The 18,562-nt window shown below is 43.2% G+C and overlaps 1 protein-coding gene across 1 annotated transcript; it reads left to right on the plus strand.

The window, feature by feature from the left end:
* Positions 1-1,099: 1,099 nt before the first annotated feature.
* Positions 1,100-16,134, plus strand: LOC120746050 (protein FAM171B). Its single transcript, XM_040051257.1, has 9 exons — positions 1,100-1,185; positions 1,299-1,732; positions 2,386-2,619; positions 3,620-3,712; positions 4,857-5,015; positions 8,726-8,896; positions 8,987-9,103; positions 9,193-9,316; positions 11,612-16,134. Exons 1-9 carry the CDS (start codon positions 1,100-1,102, stop codon positions 12,930-12,932), a joined length of 2,739 nt encoding a protein of 912 aa, XP_039907191.1. The 3' UTR covers positions 12,933-16,134.
* Positions 16,135-18,562: the final 2,428 nt, after the last annotated feature.

Genomic DNA, 18,562 nt, shown 5'->3' on the forward strand with positions numbered 1-18,562 from the left:
TGATGGTGGGTTTGGGGCTTCCAAAACAGGTCCTTTCAGTTTATATTTGATTTCTTTGACACTTAAACACATCTTTGTTGTATGAGGTAGTAAAGATTGTGTATCTGTGTCTCTGTTGAAAGAGTGTGGGTTCAGTCTATCCATTTAACGTCCACAGCATCCTAAAACAGACACACCAACACTTGAATTAAAAACAGGCAACAGCCTTTAATTTATTTAAAAAGCAAAAAAGCAAAAAAACGACCCAAATATAACAAGAGAAATACAGAAATTATTGAACTGTTGATGATATTTCAAGAAAGTCATGGAAATTCATCACCCAGGTGTTCACAGGTTCAGATTTTCACTTATATTTGAATTTTCAAAACATTCAACTTTTGATTTCATCAGCCGCCCCTCATTTCTTTATATTTTGCTTTCAAGGAGTTCAACTTTCTGGTCAGTTTTCAAAGTGCTCTTGAGCAGTAGTTCTCCAGCTTTCTGAAGATCTTTTACTGTGTTTATTTGTGCATTTGCTGCTTTTTCACTCATTTTCAGTCGTTTTTGTTATGCCACTTATCACTCCAGCATAAAAAGGCTCCTAAGTCACGGGATGAGCCAGTGTTGTTTCTACACATCTTTAGGCACTTTTTTAATCAGCCTGTAACAAAAACACATCATTTGTTCCAATTTCTTTGAATCTATGAAAGATACAAAAAAGAACACAAGTCATGTCCTTATAGAAAGAGTAAAGAATCTGACACAGGACCTGATAGATTCATCTGGACCTTCAGCTGATCATCTATTGTTCCTCATCAGAAATGGTCTCAGTGGCTGTCAACAAGCCATTCTTAAGGAAGGGAAACGGAGAGAAAAGGCTGAGGTATGAAAATTATGAAAATCATCTAAAGGTAGAAACACCCAAAGAAGAGCTTTGAATGTCCTTCAAGAAGCCTGGAGAACTATTCCTGAAGACTACTTAAAGAAATGACACAAAAGCTGCCTAAGAGAGTTTGCCTTATTTACTGTATTTACATGTATGTTTGAAAACGTGATTTATTTAATGTTGAGTCCCCAGTTTACCGACAGAGGGCCGCGCAGACCCCGATGATGTAACAGCATGTTGGGTCTCATCAGAGATGACGCAGAGAGAGGAGCGCTCACTCTGACACTTTTCCCGCGGACAGCAGAGACTCTTGTCAAACAGTAACATCCATGAAACGTTAGAAAACAGCGGCAGTGCTTCTGCTCTGGGTATGTTTACTGATACACGCCCTCATTTTGCTTAATCTCGATTACCGCACGCATTCCTCTAACAGAGTGGGACATCTCGGTTTATATAGACGATCTTCGGCCCCACACGCCCAGCCTCAGCACCAGCGCATCTCCTCTCCGCGGGGTTCCTCCTCCTCCTTTCGGCACCAGCATCACAGGAACCCTGACAGACACACAGACGGAGGGAGGGAGGGACGAGGCCTCGGTGATCGCGCTCCCCGCTCCAGAGCTCGATTCCTCGCGGTCCGTTATGTCTTTGAGCCTGCTCCCCCTCTCGCCATGCCCGCCGCTGAACGCCACCCACCGCCGCTGCTCCTCTTCTTGCCGTCGCTGCTGCTGATCTCCTGCCTGGATGGGGCGGCGAGGGCAGCAGCGGCACTGGAGGAGGGCGGCGGCCTCACGGCCGGGGCCGGAGACCCGTCCGGCACCGACACCGCCGCCTCGGGCCGAGCCGCCACCCTCTCGGCTCTATCAGCAGGTAAACATAAACAAAGAGGAAGGGGGTGTTTGCTGGAGGATGGAGGGGGGTGGAGGATGGAGGAGGGGGATGTCATTGTTACTGAAAATGGAAATCAGCTGCAGAGGAAACAGTGGGGCATGACTGATGGTGCAGGTGCGTTAATAAAGGGGGCTTTCTGCAATAAATTAGGAGATCAGGAGCGCACTGATACACTGCTGGACTGGAATCAGACAGTCCAGTGTAATAGGATTAATAGGAGGAATATGGAGGTGTGGAGGATTAGGCTTTTATCTTTTTGGCCTGAGCAGGTGATGTCTTAATGGGAGACGGGGAGGGAGGGGAGTGTGGTAATCCTGTGCTGCTCTGCTGATACAGTAAGTAAAGTCTGTGTTTACATCCTGTCCCTAGTGAACACACAAAGGACAGCTGAGGCTGTGTGTGTGTGTCCGTCAATAACAGCAAACAGCGCATTGTTTATCTGGAAGCTCGTATTTAAAAGTCAGACTGCATCTCTTCTGTGCTGTCGTTCGGTTCCTGGATGTATTTTTCCACCCTCCCCGCAGAAGTGCTCGCCTCATCACTTTTTCATGGCGAGAGAAAGGTTACGGAGCACGCAGGAGGGACACGTGCAACCCAGATCTCCTCTTTTTCCTCTGGCATCTTCTTTGCAGAGCCTCAGTTTGCCCTGAAGGTCCTGGTGAGAGATCTGGTGACCCGCCAGCCCCTGTCGGGGGCTTCGGTGGACGTCTACGTCAACCACACCTTGAGGAGTTCTGCCCAGACCGGGGAGATGGGGGAGGTTCTGCTCTGGGTGCCGTACAGCCCGGGCCTCGGTCTGACCCTGCTGGGCAGCATGGGAGGCTACGTGCCCAGCCTGCTCCCCTGGAGCACCAATAAGAGACCAAGTGAGTAACCAGCAGAGGTGGGCAGATCGAAACAATTACTGATATCAGTACTGGATCAATACTTTATTTCTATCCTCCAAGTTCAGTCTGTAGCCCACTAAATTTTATTAAATAATTTTAATTTTCAATTACCAAGTAAATACAGGGCAGATATTACCAATACCAATATTGGTATTGGCAAGTACCAATACTGGTATATCGGTACTGGTATTGGTGAGTATTGTTATTGGTCTAAAGTGCTTTAGAGACAGAATTCAGAAAGTGGGCTCACTGCCAACCTAAAAATGACCAAACCAGTAAATAATTTTTTAAAAGGTGACGTAAAAAAACCAAAAACAAGACTGTGGAGCTTACAGTATTGCTAGCACAGTTCCCACATGCTCAGACACACACAAACACACTCGCCTGCATTATTCATTGTCATTATAGATTAATGAAGTGTCAGCGACAACACACAACTTGTCTCTGAGGTTTGTCCACGATGAGGCGATTTATGTTCCCAGTCGAGTGTAACTGAGCGTGGCGTCCTGTGCTCGCCTCATCGATCGCTCTTGGAGTCGAGGTGTCTGCCTCAGGCCGGCATGAGACCCATGCTTGTCTCAGCAAAGTGTCTTTGTCCTGCCAGAGCAGGGGGGTGGTGGGGATGTTTTTATTCTGCTGGCCTTAGTGTGGAGAAGGGGCAAGGGAGCAGGTGGTGATTCAAAGGGAAGTGGGGAGCAGGTGTTATGGAGGAGAAAATGCAGGAAGGGTGGGGGGAACAGTTGAGATCCGCTCTGCATTAGCAGAGACGCCTCCCTTTTGTGGTGCTGAGCCAGACAGCTGAACTCTGCTGTGCTCCAATGTTTGGACGCCCTCTGCTGTTGGATTTGTAGCTCTACAAGCTACCAAACCAACAAACAAACACACCAGCAGATGTTATAGGTCATGAAAACCTGACAGATCGTTGTTGTTCTTCTGTACTTGTGATTGGCTCCTGATCTTTCTCTTTGTTCTCTGGCAGTTTTCTCCTCTGTCACGTTGCTGCTGCTCCCTCACAGTCAGGGGAACATCTGGCTGTATGAAGACTCCGTGCTCATCACCGGGAAGGTACCTGGTGAGTTCCTTCACACACACACACACACACACACACACACACACACACACACACACACACACACACACACACACACACACTCTGTGTTTAGGCTTTTAGTATTCAATTTACACTGCTTTAAGTAGGCTTTTGAGTGTGTTTGACAGTGTAAAGTGGACACACTTGGCAGAGACACTGAGACGAAACCAGAGGTGTCTAAACATGTGGCTTCAGAGGCTGGAATCGGTCTGCCCAGAGGTACGATTCAGCCCTCTGGATAGTTTGCAAACACTGCGCTGCTGTTCCTGGTTTGGTGCATCAGCCTTACTGCACAGCAGTAAAAATATATCCAGAGTAAACCGTCCCTCTGATGTACTCATTTCTACTTTTGTCTCCCTTGGTTACTCCCAGTGTCCTGTCTTTTTGTCAGCACCACTGTGTCCAAACCATTAACCATATTCTTAACTTTCCATTCTTGCTGCTCTCTGTCACTCGTCTCCACCCGCTCCACCCTGCCTGTACTCTCTTGTTCACCATCTGTTACTTTGGGATGGTTGACTCCAGGTATTTAAACTCTGTGACACATGCCTCCCTCTCTAAAATGAATGTAGTGAAGCTGCTTAAGGCTAACTCCTGCAGGTATCACTGCTGTCAACCTTCAGCAAAGACAAATTCCAGATTTCAGACTGCAGAAAACTAAACAAACTGCTTTTCTGCACACAGGCTGCTCTTAGTTTAGTCAGTTTTTAATGTACTTGTGTTCTGTCACTGTGTACAGCAGCCCAGTGGGTGGATGGCAGGGCCCCTCTTCTTTACATTGAAAAGACTTTCATTAGTAAAGTGAACATACTGACTGTAAGATCAACTACCCAGTGAGGGTTCATTTTAGCTAGTTTGCTTCACAGTTAAATCGATAGATTGAAACAGCAGACCAAACTGAGCTGTATGTGGCTACTTTACAAGTGACTTTAGTTCAATTAAAGTCACTTGTAAAGATTATTTGAGTAAAGAGAAGATTCAATTACACCTTTAAAAGGAGGAGCTGTTGTGGAAGTGGTTTGCAAAGCGGCTTGCAGATGTGTAACAAATGTGCAGAAGGCTGAATCGACTTAAAAAGCACATGTGCCCAAATTCCTACTGATAACCTGCCATTTTGTTTTCACAGACAGCTCATCCCAGCCGATGGTGAAGTTCCCAAAGAACATTCTCACGATCCCGGATAAGACCAACATCTCTTCGGTGATGGCGTACCTGACTGTACCACATCCCCACCTGGCGAAGGACTGCACCAACTGCACTCCGGGCTTCATCAGCAACAAATCAGGTAAAGAAAAACATTTCCTGATCAGATTTTTTAAACATCACAATGACATTTGGTCCAGTTAAAGAGGTACAGAATGAAAGAGATCAATCATGCCTTTGAAAAATGATGTTCCACGTCCCAGAAACCAGTCTGTGGTGCTGAAGGGTCCACACACCCAGCTCACACTCCTTGTCAGTAGTGGGTTAGGGTGGTTCAGGTTTTGATCTACTGCTCCATCTACATCCCAACCTTTACCTCTGGTCATGAAATCTAGGTAAAGAATGAAAAAGTAAGGTCGTGAACAATGTTCCCTCTAATTTTCCATGTGTCTGTGCGAACACACACACTCCCTGAGCGGACACTCGGACCACTGTGAGCAACAGCAGACGACTGTGGTCATGCCAGCATTGAATCCATCCAAGTTACATGGTTTATTAAGATAATCAAATTACAGCATTTACATTTATGTTAGACTACTTTTAATTAACTGCTTTAGCCCACTTACATCGAAAATGTAAAACAAAAATGTAGTCATTGACCTGTGTAGTATGTTAACACTATTGGAAGTAAAACTAACTTGAACTCAAATTTTGAAAACACAACTTTCTTCTTTTTTCTTTTTTTTTTTTTATAAAGCTCTGAGTTGTATTATGAGTATGAGTCTGTGGTCTGGGAGAGAGTCCTGTAACTCTGTCTGCAAAATACAATATATAATGACCAATGTTGGGCAATTAATTATATAGTTACTTCCTCAAAAAAGTAACTGAGTTTTGCAAACAACGAAGTTTTTTGCAGCTATTTTTTTTAAAATGCAGCCAAGGTGTTTTTTTTAAAATAAACATTTCAAACTATTTACAGCACAATCAGCTGTTCTGCATCAAATTTGATGCCATACAAATTATTAGTGCCCCTCCAAAAATAATTTCTGTCCGCATCAAGGAGAACAACAGCCTGATACCTGCAGGCCTGACAAGGTGTTACAGGAGTGATACATCTCCTGTAACACCTGTAACATTCAGTAGTCGCCTCATTGTTCTGACACACACAACAAAACTATTGACTACACTACACACTAACTACACAAGATTTGCGCTATGTCGCAAATCTCTCACATCTCAAAACACCGCCGTCACTCCTAAAACTTCCATCCGTTTCTTAACAACTTGCCATATCATTTTTTGATTGGTCGACATGGTACTTTTTTCGACCAATAGGAAAGGGTGGGGGTGTTTTTGGTTTTGTTTTTGCTCACAGGCGGAGAGTGCTTTCGAGCGTTTTTTCTTATAGAAGGTTTCTTCCCACAGTAAATATAAACAACAATAGTATTCAGGAAGAAAACAAACATTGCATATATTTTTTTATCATAACTCTGGTTTTACGTGGCCTATCAACACAATTTAAAAACTGCTATAAAGTCCACACTTTTCCCGTCAATTGTTCCGTCTGTCCTGCTCACATCTCCAATGCTTGTACACGTTGTCATTAACGTGGCTTCACTCCACATCAGCCACGCCGCTTTGCTAGCTAAAACACCGGTGTCGGCACATAAGGACGCTGTCATAGCCTGTCAACGACGTTGATTAGCTGCGTACAGGGAGTGCAGAATTATTAGGCAAGTTGTATTTTTGAGGAATGATTTTATTATTGAACAACAACCATGTTCTCAATGAACCCAAAAAACTCATTAATATCAAAGCTGAATGTTTGTGGAAGTAGTTTTTAGTTTGTTTTTAGTTTTAGCTATTTTAGGGGGATATCTGTGTGTGCAGGTGACTATTACTGTGCATAATTATTAGGCAACTTAACAAAAAACAAATATATACCCATTTCAATTATTTATTTTTACCAGTGAAACCAATATAACATCTCCACATTCACAAATATACATTTCTGACATTCAAAAACAAAACAAAAACAAATCAGCAACCAATATAGCCACCTTTCTTTGCAAGGACACTCAAAAGCCTGCCATCCATGGATTCTGTCAGTGTTTTGATCTGTTCACCATCAACATTGCGTGCAGCAGCAACCACAGCCTCCCAGACACTGTTCAGAGAGGTGTACTGTTTTCCCTCCTTGTAAATCTCACATTTGATGATGGACCACAGGTTCTCAATGGGGTTCAGATCAGGTGAACAAGGTGGCCATGTCATTAGTTTTTCTTCTTTTATACCCTTTCTTGCCAGCCACGCTGTGGAGTACTTGGACGCGTGTGATGGAGCATTGTCCTGCATGAAAATCATGTTTTTCTTGAAGGATGCAGACTTCTTCCTGTACCACTGCTTGACGAAGGTGTCTTCCAGAAACTGGCAGTAGGACTGGGAGTTGAGCTTGACTCCATCCTCAACCCGAAAAGGCCCCACAAGCTCATCTTTGATGATACCAGCCCAAACCAGTACTCCACCTCCACCTTGCTGGCGTCTGAGTGGGACTGGAGCTCTCTGCCCTTTACCAATCCAGCCACGGGCCCATCCATCTGGCCCATCAAGACTCACTCTCATTTCATCAGTCCATAAAACCTTAGAAAAATCAGTCTTGAGATATTTCTTGGCCCAGTCTTGACGTTTCAGCTTGTGTGTCTTGTTCAGTGGTGGTCGTCTTTCAGCCTTTCTTACCTTGGCCATGTCTCTGAGTATTGCACACCTTGTGCTTTTGGGCACTCCAGTGATGTTGCAGCTCTGAAATATGGCCAAACTGGTGGCAAGTGGCATCTTGGCAGCTGCACGCTTGACTTTTCTCAGTTCATGGGCAGTTATTTTGCGCCTTGGTTTTTCCACACGCTTCTTGCGACCCTGTTGACTATTTTGAATGAAACGCTTGATTGTTCGATGATCACGCTTCAGAAGCTTTGCAATGTTGAGACTGCTGCATCCCTCTGCAAGATATCTCACTATTTTTGACTTTTCTGAGCCTGTCAAGTCCTTCTTTTGACCCATTTTGCCAAAGGAAAGGACGTTGCCTAATAATTATGCACACCTGATATAGGGTGTTGATGTCATTAGACCACACCCCTTCTCATTACAGAGATGCACATCACCTAATATGCTTAATTGGTAGTAGGCTTTCGAGCCTATACAGCTTGGAGTAAGACAACATGCATGAAGAGGATGATGTGGACAAAATACTCATTTGCCTAATAATTCTGCACTCCCTGTATATACGAATGTGAATCGCATTATTGGCTGGACTATGGGATAAGGTGGCATCGTTCTAATCCCATACTGGAGCAGCCATTCACGTACTGACTAACACTGCAAAACAGAATTGTTGAAATTTTAATTTTAATTTCAATTAAGGTTAGATTTTTTTTGTGTGCAACGCAGATTTTCTGTGCGCAGAGACCGTGCCAGCAGTGCGCAATTGCACATGTGCGCAGCTTAGAGGGAACATTAGTCATGAATACAAGGGGCTGAGGTAAGCTTCCTCAGTAGGGTGGTTTGGCTCAGCCTCAGGGATAGGGTGAGGAACTTTAGGTGGTTTGGGTATCTGGTTAGGATGCTTCTTGGGTGCCTGTCTTTGGAGGTTTTCCAGGAACACCCAACTAGAAGGAGATCCTGGGGTAGACCCAGAACCTGCTAGAGAGATTATATATCTCGTCTGGCCTGGGATTGTTTCAGCATTGTTTCAGCAACTGGAAAGTGTGGCTTTGGAGATGGATGGATGACTTTTTTATTGAGGTACCCAAACAATATGCTTTACCATTTACATTCCTGGCATGGACTGTTTTGCAGTTTTCAGAAGTATTGATCTGAAAGCCGTGGCAGCCATCAGCGTCCTGCTGTACTCCGGTGGCGAGGAGCTACAGGTTCGAGGACCCATCCAGATCAGTCTGCCGCTGGGCCACCACACACACCTCAGGGCCTCTGATACTGTGCCAGCCTGGGCCTTCAACCAGAAGACAGGTAGCAATGCAAATAGCAGCAGAGCAGCTGAATTACAAGAAAAAGACTTAAAGAAGTTTCCTTTCATGCTATTTTCTTTGCTGTTTGAAGGTGGCTGGGAGAATCATGGTCTGGGAATAGTTAAAACGGTTGGAAATGAGCTGGTTTGGACCTACACCGCTTCCCATCTGGGCTACTGGATCGCCGCCCCTCTGCCTTCATCAAGAGGTAGATACCTCATTGACCTTCATTAACACATGTGAATGCTATTTTTGTTTAGACCTGTTTCACACCTTCTTAAACATTTATCCTTTTAGATTATCTGGGACATGCAAACTCTTTGGATTTCCTATCTTACCATACCTACCTGTTGGTAGGAATACTGGGTGGAACTCTGGCCATAGTGATCGGATTTCTGTCCCTGCTCTTGTGCCACTGTGGGTAAGAAACCCTTCTAGAAATGTTTTCAATTGACAATATATGCAATGCTGATCAACAAGAGGCAGATTAAAAAGGTGTGATCTAAGAGTGCATCCATAGCTTCAAGATTGCCTTCTAATGCATCTCTAAAGAAATCATCATAGCAGTTTTATTCTTCAGATTTGCCTGCGACTTTGCATACAGAAAATTCCTAACAATCTCAGAAAATGATAAAGCATACAGAAATAATTACTTCAAGTTATTTCTGCTATGGGTTGTGCTTAGATTTTCACAGGACTTTAACAGTATCAGTAAATTTCTCTTTGGCCTAACTGGTTACAATTTCACTTTAAATTAGGGCTCAAACAATATGGCTCAATATGGCAGTTTTTAGTAATCAAGGAAACAGTTAACAGTTGTTTGGAACAGATATAAATTTGCTATATAAACTAAAGACAATTTTTGGGCTCAAAATTTCTAATTAAAACAGAACTTTGTTAGCTTCTGACTAGGGCTGCCACGATTAGTCGACTAGTCACGATTACGTCGACTATCAAAATCATCTACGACTAATTTAATAGTCGACGCGTCGTTTGAAGCTTTGTCAGACGCAGGAATAAGTAGTAGGATTTAAGAGTGTAATAACGGACTGAAACAGAAGATGGCAGCACTGCATGTACAAGGATGCCAGCTGCCGTTAAACCCCGAAGAAGCTGTGTCCCAGAATTCATTGCGCGGCCCAGCACGGCCCTGCTCAGTTTACAACAATGGCGGCAGCTAGTTAGTTTTAATATTACTCTTATTATTCTTTCTGGGTCACAAAATAAACGTTTAACATGTTTTCAGGCGAGAATGTAGCTGTGTAAACCTTAAATATCTGCTCAGTTTATCAAGACACCACATATTTTCAAAAGCGCTCCGACGTTTTCGGAGACGTTTGTTACCCACTAGCTCGATAGCTAGCCAGGGTTCAACGCTCACTAGAGCCGGTGAGAACACCGGACTCCCGGCAAATCATTTTCAAACCCACTGCCGTTTTTCGCTATCCAGGTTAAACATGATATACAAGTCACTTAGATAACTTAAAAATTATATTGTTTGGCTTTTTTTATTGTTTTATTTGTTCCTGAGTAAATCGGTTTGGCTGAGATTAAAGTTATAGTTTTTACACAGCTGAATAAACGTCAAGCAGACAACTGATCATCAGAAGTGTGAGATGGTAGAGAATATACTCCGGTGTCCTGTTATATTTTAGTTAGCAAGGAGCAGACGGCTGAGTTTATTAAACGCCACCGAAACAATCTGCAAATTTCATTAAAATTTAATAAACTATCATCTTGTCTTTATTTTTAGTTAGCACATACCTTAAACACTTAAAGCTGTAAGCTAATGATAGTTATATAAGAGCAGATGCATGCTGGTGCAATAAGCTGTATGTTTTACGTCCAATGGATGCATGATCTGATTAGTCGACTAATCGCAAAAATAATCGGTGACTAGTCGACTATCAAAATAATCGTTTGTGGCAGCCCTACTTCTGACACCTTTCATACAGAGAAGGCTAGGCTAAAGCTGCTAGCTGTAGCCTTAGCTTAGCCTTCCCTATATATCGCTGCAAAAAATTGCTGGATTATTCAGGCATTTTTAGTAAAAATGGTAAACTATGCATGCTTTTTATCAGTAAAGTAGATCAGAAGACTGTGCAGCTGCAGCACTAGGAGAAATGATTACCATGCTTGTTGCAACTCCACCATATCAGTTATCTTAACTCTGCACCATAGCACTGTATCAGCATGTTAAAGTACAATTATAAAAGACTGAACAAGGTCCAAACTGGGTCATGCAGCAGGACAATGATCTGAAGCACAGCAGCAAATCTGCAACAGAATGGCTGAAAAAGAAAAGAATCAAGTTGCTGCAAGGGCACAGTCAAACTGGGAAACTATACATGATTAAAGTAGAAGAGTGCAGGTGCACAATTAGCAGAAAGGATTGCAATGCTAGTCTTAAGAGTGACTAAACAAACTGGACCCCTCACCTTCTACCAAGCTCTTAAGACTAGTATGACCTTGATGACTGAAAACCTAAAAAGACAGATTACAATGCTTGTTGCAACTTTAGCAATATCTTCTGCCAGAGTTATGCTAACTCTCAAGAGCTGCTTAACAAGTAAATGTGCTACTCTGTGTTCAGCTTTGATAGGCTGTTAGTAATGAAATAGTGAAACAGTTCCTACTTTAAAGGTTCTTTGAGTGAGTCTGAAAAGCCTGTAGACCAAAGCTTGTCCCGCTTAACTTTTGCTTCTCCCATGTACAGAGGTTCTTATCGAGAGCCCAGGAGGAGGAGAGCACGTTTTTCCAAATTGACGGTTGTAAAGAAAGACCAAACCACCTCCACCCACATGGAAGAGGGCTTGTTGTTCCGATCTGGTGACAACAGCCTCGCCACCTGCAGCATCCAGTGCGAACCGTCATCTACTCCAAGGCACAAAGCCAACTATAACATCTATGTGGAGGATCCAGGGACTCGTGCCGCGGCACCGCTTTATGAGAACATCACTCCAGATCGGATGAAGGGTCCTCAGCCGCCACCTCACTACATCAACAGTGAGGAGGTGTCTCGATTAAGGGAGAAGTCGGAGCAGAACCGGGCCAACATCAACTGCGACAACTTCTTTCAGGATAAGCTGGTCCATATCTACAACCAGCCAGTGGCCATTATTCCCGCTCCCGAGCTCTTCAGTGCTCAGGAGCAGCAGCTACCAGGCTGCAAGTCCGCCACCTTCCCCCGCAACGGAAGTGAGTATGATGCTCACTCAGAGCCTGCAAGTAAAGACAGCTACACCCAGACACTACCCAAAGTTCCTCACCACCACTCACAAGGTGGGAGCAGCCCACAGCAGAGTAGCCAAGATGATCCCCAGCCTCTGGAGACACCCCCTCAGGGGCAAGGCCCTAACAGTGTGTGGGGACGCTACAGTAACCTCCTTGAATCCTCCGTCTCTGTGCCTGGGACTCTTAATGAGGCAGCTGGCATGGAGGGCTTCAACACCGGGCACGGTGTGCCCAGTGAGTTGCAGGGGATTTCAGAGCGCACCTTGCTGGAGCTGACGCGTGGCAAGTCCTCGTCGTCTCACCCCAGAGCCTGGTTTGTCTCCTTAGACGGGAAGCCAGCAGCGCAGGTCCGCCACTCCATCATTGAGCTCCAGAGCCACCACCGCCCGCCAAGCAGCAACGACACCAGCCTGGACTCAGGGGTGGACATGAACGAGCCTCAGCAAAGCATCCGCGAGACGGAGCGTGACCGACCTTCTATCAGGGCTTCTTCCCTGCCGCACCACAGCCGTGGCGGGCGGTACGGCGAAGAGCAGGACCTGAGCAGCAGTGAGAGCGGCACCACTGCTACCTGCACACCAGAGGACCCGTCCCTGAGGAACATTTTAGATGGGAGCAGTGGGGCCATTCCGAATATTCCTGAAGAGCGTGATGGGATGGATACATCCAGCGCTCAGGAGGACAGTGAATCAAGAGGTACACCACCTCCCCGGCGCCTGAGGAAGGTGAGGGAGAAGGGGAAGACGGAAAAGAGGAGCGCCAAGCACATCCGGGAGGGCAGACCTCTGACCAAGAGAAGCTAAAGCTTCTCAGGCTCATTTCCCCACCCATCAGTGCTTCAGTTAAAATCCAAATTAAGTAATTCATATGAGTTTGTGTTCACACAGGCATTGTTGTTGTTGAGTTCTGTGATTGTACAACTTTGCCAAAGAATGCATAAGCTAGCTCAAGAAATGAATCAGCATCTGTGTCACGTTATGTAGCTGCTGTTAAGATGAGTTTGTGCACCGTGTTCTCTCATTCTCCCAAATCTGACGATCACCAGCGAGATTCCTCACAGCAGATGTCCGTGTGAACACAATGTCCCACAGTATCCGATTCTGGCATTATAGAGGGTGCCTTCTTACTGCCTGTAATCGTTAAATAGGGTTACGCAAAGGTGGTGTGTTTCGATATTTAGTATAAAAAAAATCTGGTGAGTTTGCAGGATGGACACAGATACAGGTCAATGTGTAGTGCACTTATCCTCACCATAAATGCCTGCTGTATATTAAATAAGACGAAGAAGCTTTCCCAGTCCGCAGCACTCACATCTCGCTTTGTATCCTACTGCCTCATTCCACCATAAATGACGCTCTGGGATTTGTTAACTAAACTGTAAGTAAAAGGAAAACGAGCTTCAGCTTTCCAACTTTTGACTGACTCCAGAACCTTTGGATTGAAATTTTGATGTACATTGTAAAGCAAAGCAAAGCTGCCATTTTGAAGTTCATGTCTGAAGTTTAAGGTTTTTAGCCTACATCTGTTTTTGAATGCATGAAAATGAATGTTTTCACCGTGCGTATGAATATATTTGCATTTTACCGTTAACGGCAATTCATCATAGATTACTTAGAGACTGAATTGTTTTCCTATTTATTTCCATTTACAGTTTTCCACATTTAATTGTATGACAAAACGTGTCAAGACTTGTTTAACGGGATTCGTAAGAGCCCAAAGAATTAGATTAACTATTGGAAACAATCAGTGGTACAGTTGCTACTTTTCTTTGAGGGATACTGTTATAAATATGCTGTTGTCACACAGTGGACAAAGTGGACTTATTGTGCTACCTATTAGGTTTTAATTGATGAGGTCAGTGTATGTCTAAGTAACCTCTGCAAGGAAAAGTGCCGGCTTCAGTCTACTTTAAATACTTGCTTTCAGACAGTTTTTTCTGCTGTTGGCTCTGGATGATGTCAGAGAGTGGGGCTGTCTTTGCCCCACCCACTTGTTGTTCAAACCCTCTTTTTTTTTTTTGGAAGCCATTTAGAAGACAAATAGTCTAAGATAGGCTACTCTCAGTATAAGGAATATTTATTATTTTGATCCTTGAATAATGCAAAGCTACTCCAGTAGAGTCCAAGAATAACAACATGGAGATGGTAACAAGCATAGCAAGTCCTCTGTAACTGGAAGAATCTGTTGCTTGCCAATAAATTATGATTTGGTTTATTTTTTTCTTAATACCTGAACATCTTTTCGGGTACAGCATTACCCTTTGAAACTAATTTCTTGACAGCATTGTGCAATTGGTGCCTTGGAGATCTGCTTTTAGCTGTACCTGCATGCCCAAATCTATTTATATATATATACTCACACAGTAGGCATCAACATAGGTTTATATTTTCTAGAGGGAGGGAAAAAAATCTGGATTTGAATGAATGCTTCAGTTTATAATAATGGTTCTCCTCTTTTGGTCCAGAGAGCGCTTCTTTGCTACACTGATATAGTGCAGCTCAACAGAAGGCAATGCCATTGTAGCGGTCTGTGAGCTAGTTGGTCCGTTGGAAAACCATTTCAACAACTGTTGGTGGTTTACTGTTAGAGGCTCATTGTTTCCTGATACTGTATCACAGTTATTTCAATCACAAACGTATTTTCCTCTCCGGTTCACCATAAGGCTGACATTTGGTTGGATGGATAGCCATGTATATTAATGTTCCTCTCAGGATGATTTGTAAGAACTTTGCTGACCCTTAAATTTCCACGCTGCATCATCTTAAAGTCAAAGTCATAGACTGTATAAAAGATGGACCTAGCCACCAGAGCATCATCCATTGGCCTGTTAAGTGCTTCAGTGGATGAGTGTTTTCCCCAGCTGGTTTCAAACATCACAGCTGGTTTCAAACACTGTGATGTTTGAAACCAGCTGTGATATGTAAGGTGTGGATTTGACTGAGAAACTGCTTGCTCAGTATTAAGATTTTTAAAACGAGGTTGGAACGACTATGTTCTGAAACTGGCAACTTTGTCTGTAACTTGTCAACTAGGAACTGTGGGCGGGTTTCTGTAAAGGTTTATATGACCCAAAGTCTTTTTGCAGTCAGAGGACTCGCCCCCTGCTGGATATCAGAATGCACCTTTAAGGCGCTCCTGCATTAGCTTGACTTTGTCCATCCTTTAAACAGTCCATGGTCAAATTTTCAACGGTTCAGTTCCTGCAAGACTAATAATAATGTCTGTTGTACTTTGTGTCTAACCAGCAAATATGAGAAATATTAGCTGAAATAAGATGACTAAGGCCTCATTTACACAAGACGTAGAGAGCTGATGGCGACTGCCTGGCACTGGAAGGCTGCTAGGAAAAAAAAATTCTCCAACCAAAAGAAAACTACATTAAGCTCTCCCATTATTCACTAAGGGTTTCCACAGTGGGCAGTGCTGCACATTTGATTGGGCAGGATACTCATCCTGATGCAACCCACAAGGTATTTCCTCCTGGTCTTGAACTGGGGGATCTTTTGCTTGTTGTGGGCATTCGCTGTGGAATCCATTGCTAAGACCAGTGACCCCCTTGTAACTGCCGTTCACTATGGAAAAATGTGTTTTCCCAGATTAGCAAAAGGTTGTTGGAGGTTACTGTTGCTAGGTGAAGCTGGCTGTAACAAGATAGAGGGCCGATTTGGCGCAGAGTTTGCACGGAAGTCTCCACCTGGTTTGCAAACACTTCATGTCTTGTCAACTACTCACGAAGCGATAGTAAAACTGTGAAGAATAGAGCACAGACTGCCTTTACAGTAAAAGTGTTGCCTTTTGAAATATGTTGGTTCAGCAGCTTTTACTTTGAACGCAAATGTTCTAGGTGGTGCTACACTTGTTCATGTTTCATTACCACTCATTGGTTGACTGGTGAGTGTTTGCAGACAAATTCCATGCAAACTGTGGACGACCGCAGTAATCTGCTAGCGACCAAAGCAATTGCAACAAGGTTTTTGAGGCAGTACCCTGTTTTGCAAACTATTTTACATGACGACAGCCAGCAACCACTCACCAACCAGTCAGGGAATACACATTTTATAAGGGGCGTGATGACTGGTCTGCGGCCCTACAAGACATATACATATACTCGCTTAGCATGTTAAACTTAACTATTGTGACCATATTAGCATGCTAGCATTGAACTCAGAGGACAACTGGTAGCATAAATCTGAGTACTTACGCTCTTAATATTTATACAAAGAAGTATTTTAGTGAAATATTGAACAAAAAGGCCAACAATACTCTTTCATGCCTTTCCTACTTGGCAGGACAAGGCAGGTTTATCCATGTTTCCAAGAAATCTTCAGTGGGTAAATATGGGTACCCACTGAAGGTCGGGTAAAAACCCACTAAAAGTGGGTAAAAATATCCACAATAAAACATTTAAAACTGTTGAACCATGATACAGTGTGAAAAACAATGGCTCAAATAGCAATATTTTCAAGTAAATTCACTTTTTAAAGAGAACAGTGCAGCAAAGCTTTTACCATAATTAGTCTTCCATCATTTTACGACTCTTTGGATTTCATTCTGTACATTCACGTGTGCTCTTTTGTATGTATATAGTAAAGATTTTATGTACGATGTGACAGTGATTTAAATCATTTGTGCTGTTTTTTTCTACCATCCAGAAGTGGAGATATGCACCGATTGAATGAAACAGATTTTGAGTGTTTTCCCCCCACAGGATTGTACAAAAAGCCTGAGCTTTGTAATTTTAAATGTAGCAACAAACTGAGCACTTGATCATTCAGTACGCTTACAGCTGAAAATATTTTTCTCCTGCTTGTCATCAGCTTTAAAAAACACGGTACACCCCAGCCTCAGCGGCCACTCGAGGAGTCATATGTCAACACGTTGTGCTGGTACTTCTTGACGAGTGCAACAACTCCGATCACTGCCACTTCCTGTTTTTGAATGTGATTTGTATTGATTTCCATGTATAGTGTTCCCCTTGTGTGTCTCACTATCGAATCGTCTGATTCTTCCCCAATGGACACCTCTTGTGTTTTTACCTCTGTAATGATGGTAGTGCTGTTAGTCTTGCCTTTTTTGTGCACCAAATTAATAAACTTAGTTGATACCAGTGAGAATTTATGGCTTTTTAATTAATGCTGTGTTGTAAAATACAGAAAAAATACAACTTTGCAAGCAAAAATAAATCTCATACTTGCAGATTCAAGTGTTTTTTTTTCTTTTTTGTTACTTGATTTTGATTAAGGATTCATCTCCTGATGTTTAAAGAAACTGAAGTGCCTGATAGCACCTCGAAGTGAAGTCTGACTTTGCGGAGGTCTTCCTGTCACTGGTTCTAAAAGTCAGGGGGTTGTAAACAACATATCCATCCAAGGGGCAGGAGTTGGACTACCAAAGGATCGGGTCCACACAGTCCACGTGGAGCTGAAATGTGTGTGCGCATGTGAAGTTGACTAAGGTGAAAACTTAGAATATGAAATAACAGTTTGGTTAATGTTCGATTTTAATATGTAAAACTTTACACAGAAAAGTTTCACCTGAAAAGCCGTGTGATGCTAATTTTTAATGATTTCTTTCAACTGTTCTTTTTCTACGGTGGAATGATTGTACAGCTTAAATCTTTAATGTAACTCGTCATTGCTCTTTGCAGCATTAAAGGGATTGTTTGACAGCACTCATTGAATTGACCAATACTCAGAACAATGGGAAAGTCCAAGGAACTCCAAGTGACGATCCAAGAAAGAGAATTGTTGATTTACCCAAGTTGGGAATATTTTTTGGAGCCAACTGCAGATTCCAAGATCATCCATTTAACTCACTGTATGCAAGTACAGCTGTTATTAAGATCTATCACCATGTTTTAAAGGTCTGGAAGAAGACCCAAACTGTAAAGTATCATGACTGGTAAAGGTGAGGCTTTCAAACCTGAGAACACTGTACCAGCTGTCAAGCATGGTGGTGGTAGAATCGGAGGCCGTTTTGCTGCCAGTGGTAATGATACATTATACAAAATGGTTGGAATAATGAAGGGGGAGGACTCCAAATTCTTCACTTCAAAATTAGCAGCTAGATGGTTGAAACTTGGACACAGTTGGGTGTTCCAACATGACAATGATCCCAAAAACATTAAAAACTGGTTACAGAACAGATAAAGCAGGCTAACACTGAGCTTCTAGAATGGCCTTCCCAAAGCTCCGACCTCAACCCTGTTGAAAATGTTTGAACTGAGCTTAAAAGCCTAGATTGTGCCAAGAAACCACCCAATTTAAATGAATTCTTCCTATTCTGCCAAGAAGAGCCGTTAGATATGAGCCAGGATTATTCCAGAAGCTTGTTGGTGGCTACCAAAAGTGTCTGGTTGAGGTCCAACATGCTAAGAGACATTAAGCCACAAATTAATGGGAGTGTATATGTATAAAATTAAAGTTGTGCACAC

This window comes from Simochromis diagramma, unplaced genomic scaffold, assembly GCF_900408965.1.
Source record: "Simochromis diagramma unplaced genomic scaffold, fSimDia1.1 OVJJ01000107.1, whole genome shotgun sequence".
Taxonomy (NCBI): domain Eukaryota; kingdom Metazoa; phylum Chordata; class Actinopteri; order Cichliformes; family Cichlidae; genus Simochromis; species Simochromis diagramma.

What these genes read in the sequence shown, in the direction of transcription:
- LOC120746050 (XM_040051257.1), top strand. Translation starts at nt 1,100, where the DNA reads ATGTTGGGTCTCATCAGAGATGACGCAGAGAGAGGAGCGCTCACTCTG. An exon ending in GAGCACCAATAAGAGACCAA is followed by an intron (nt 2,620 to 3,619) that starts GTGAGTAACCAG and finishes GTTCTCTGGCAG; the next exon opens with TTTTCTCCTCTGTCACGTTG. An exon ending in GGCCTTCAACCAGAAGACAG is followed by an intron (nt 8,897 to 8,986) that starts GTAGCAATGCAA and finishes TGCTGTTTGAAG; the next exon opens with GTGGCTGGGAGAATCATGGT.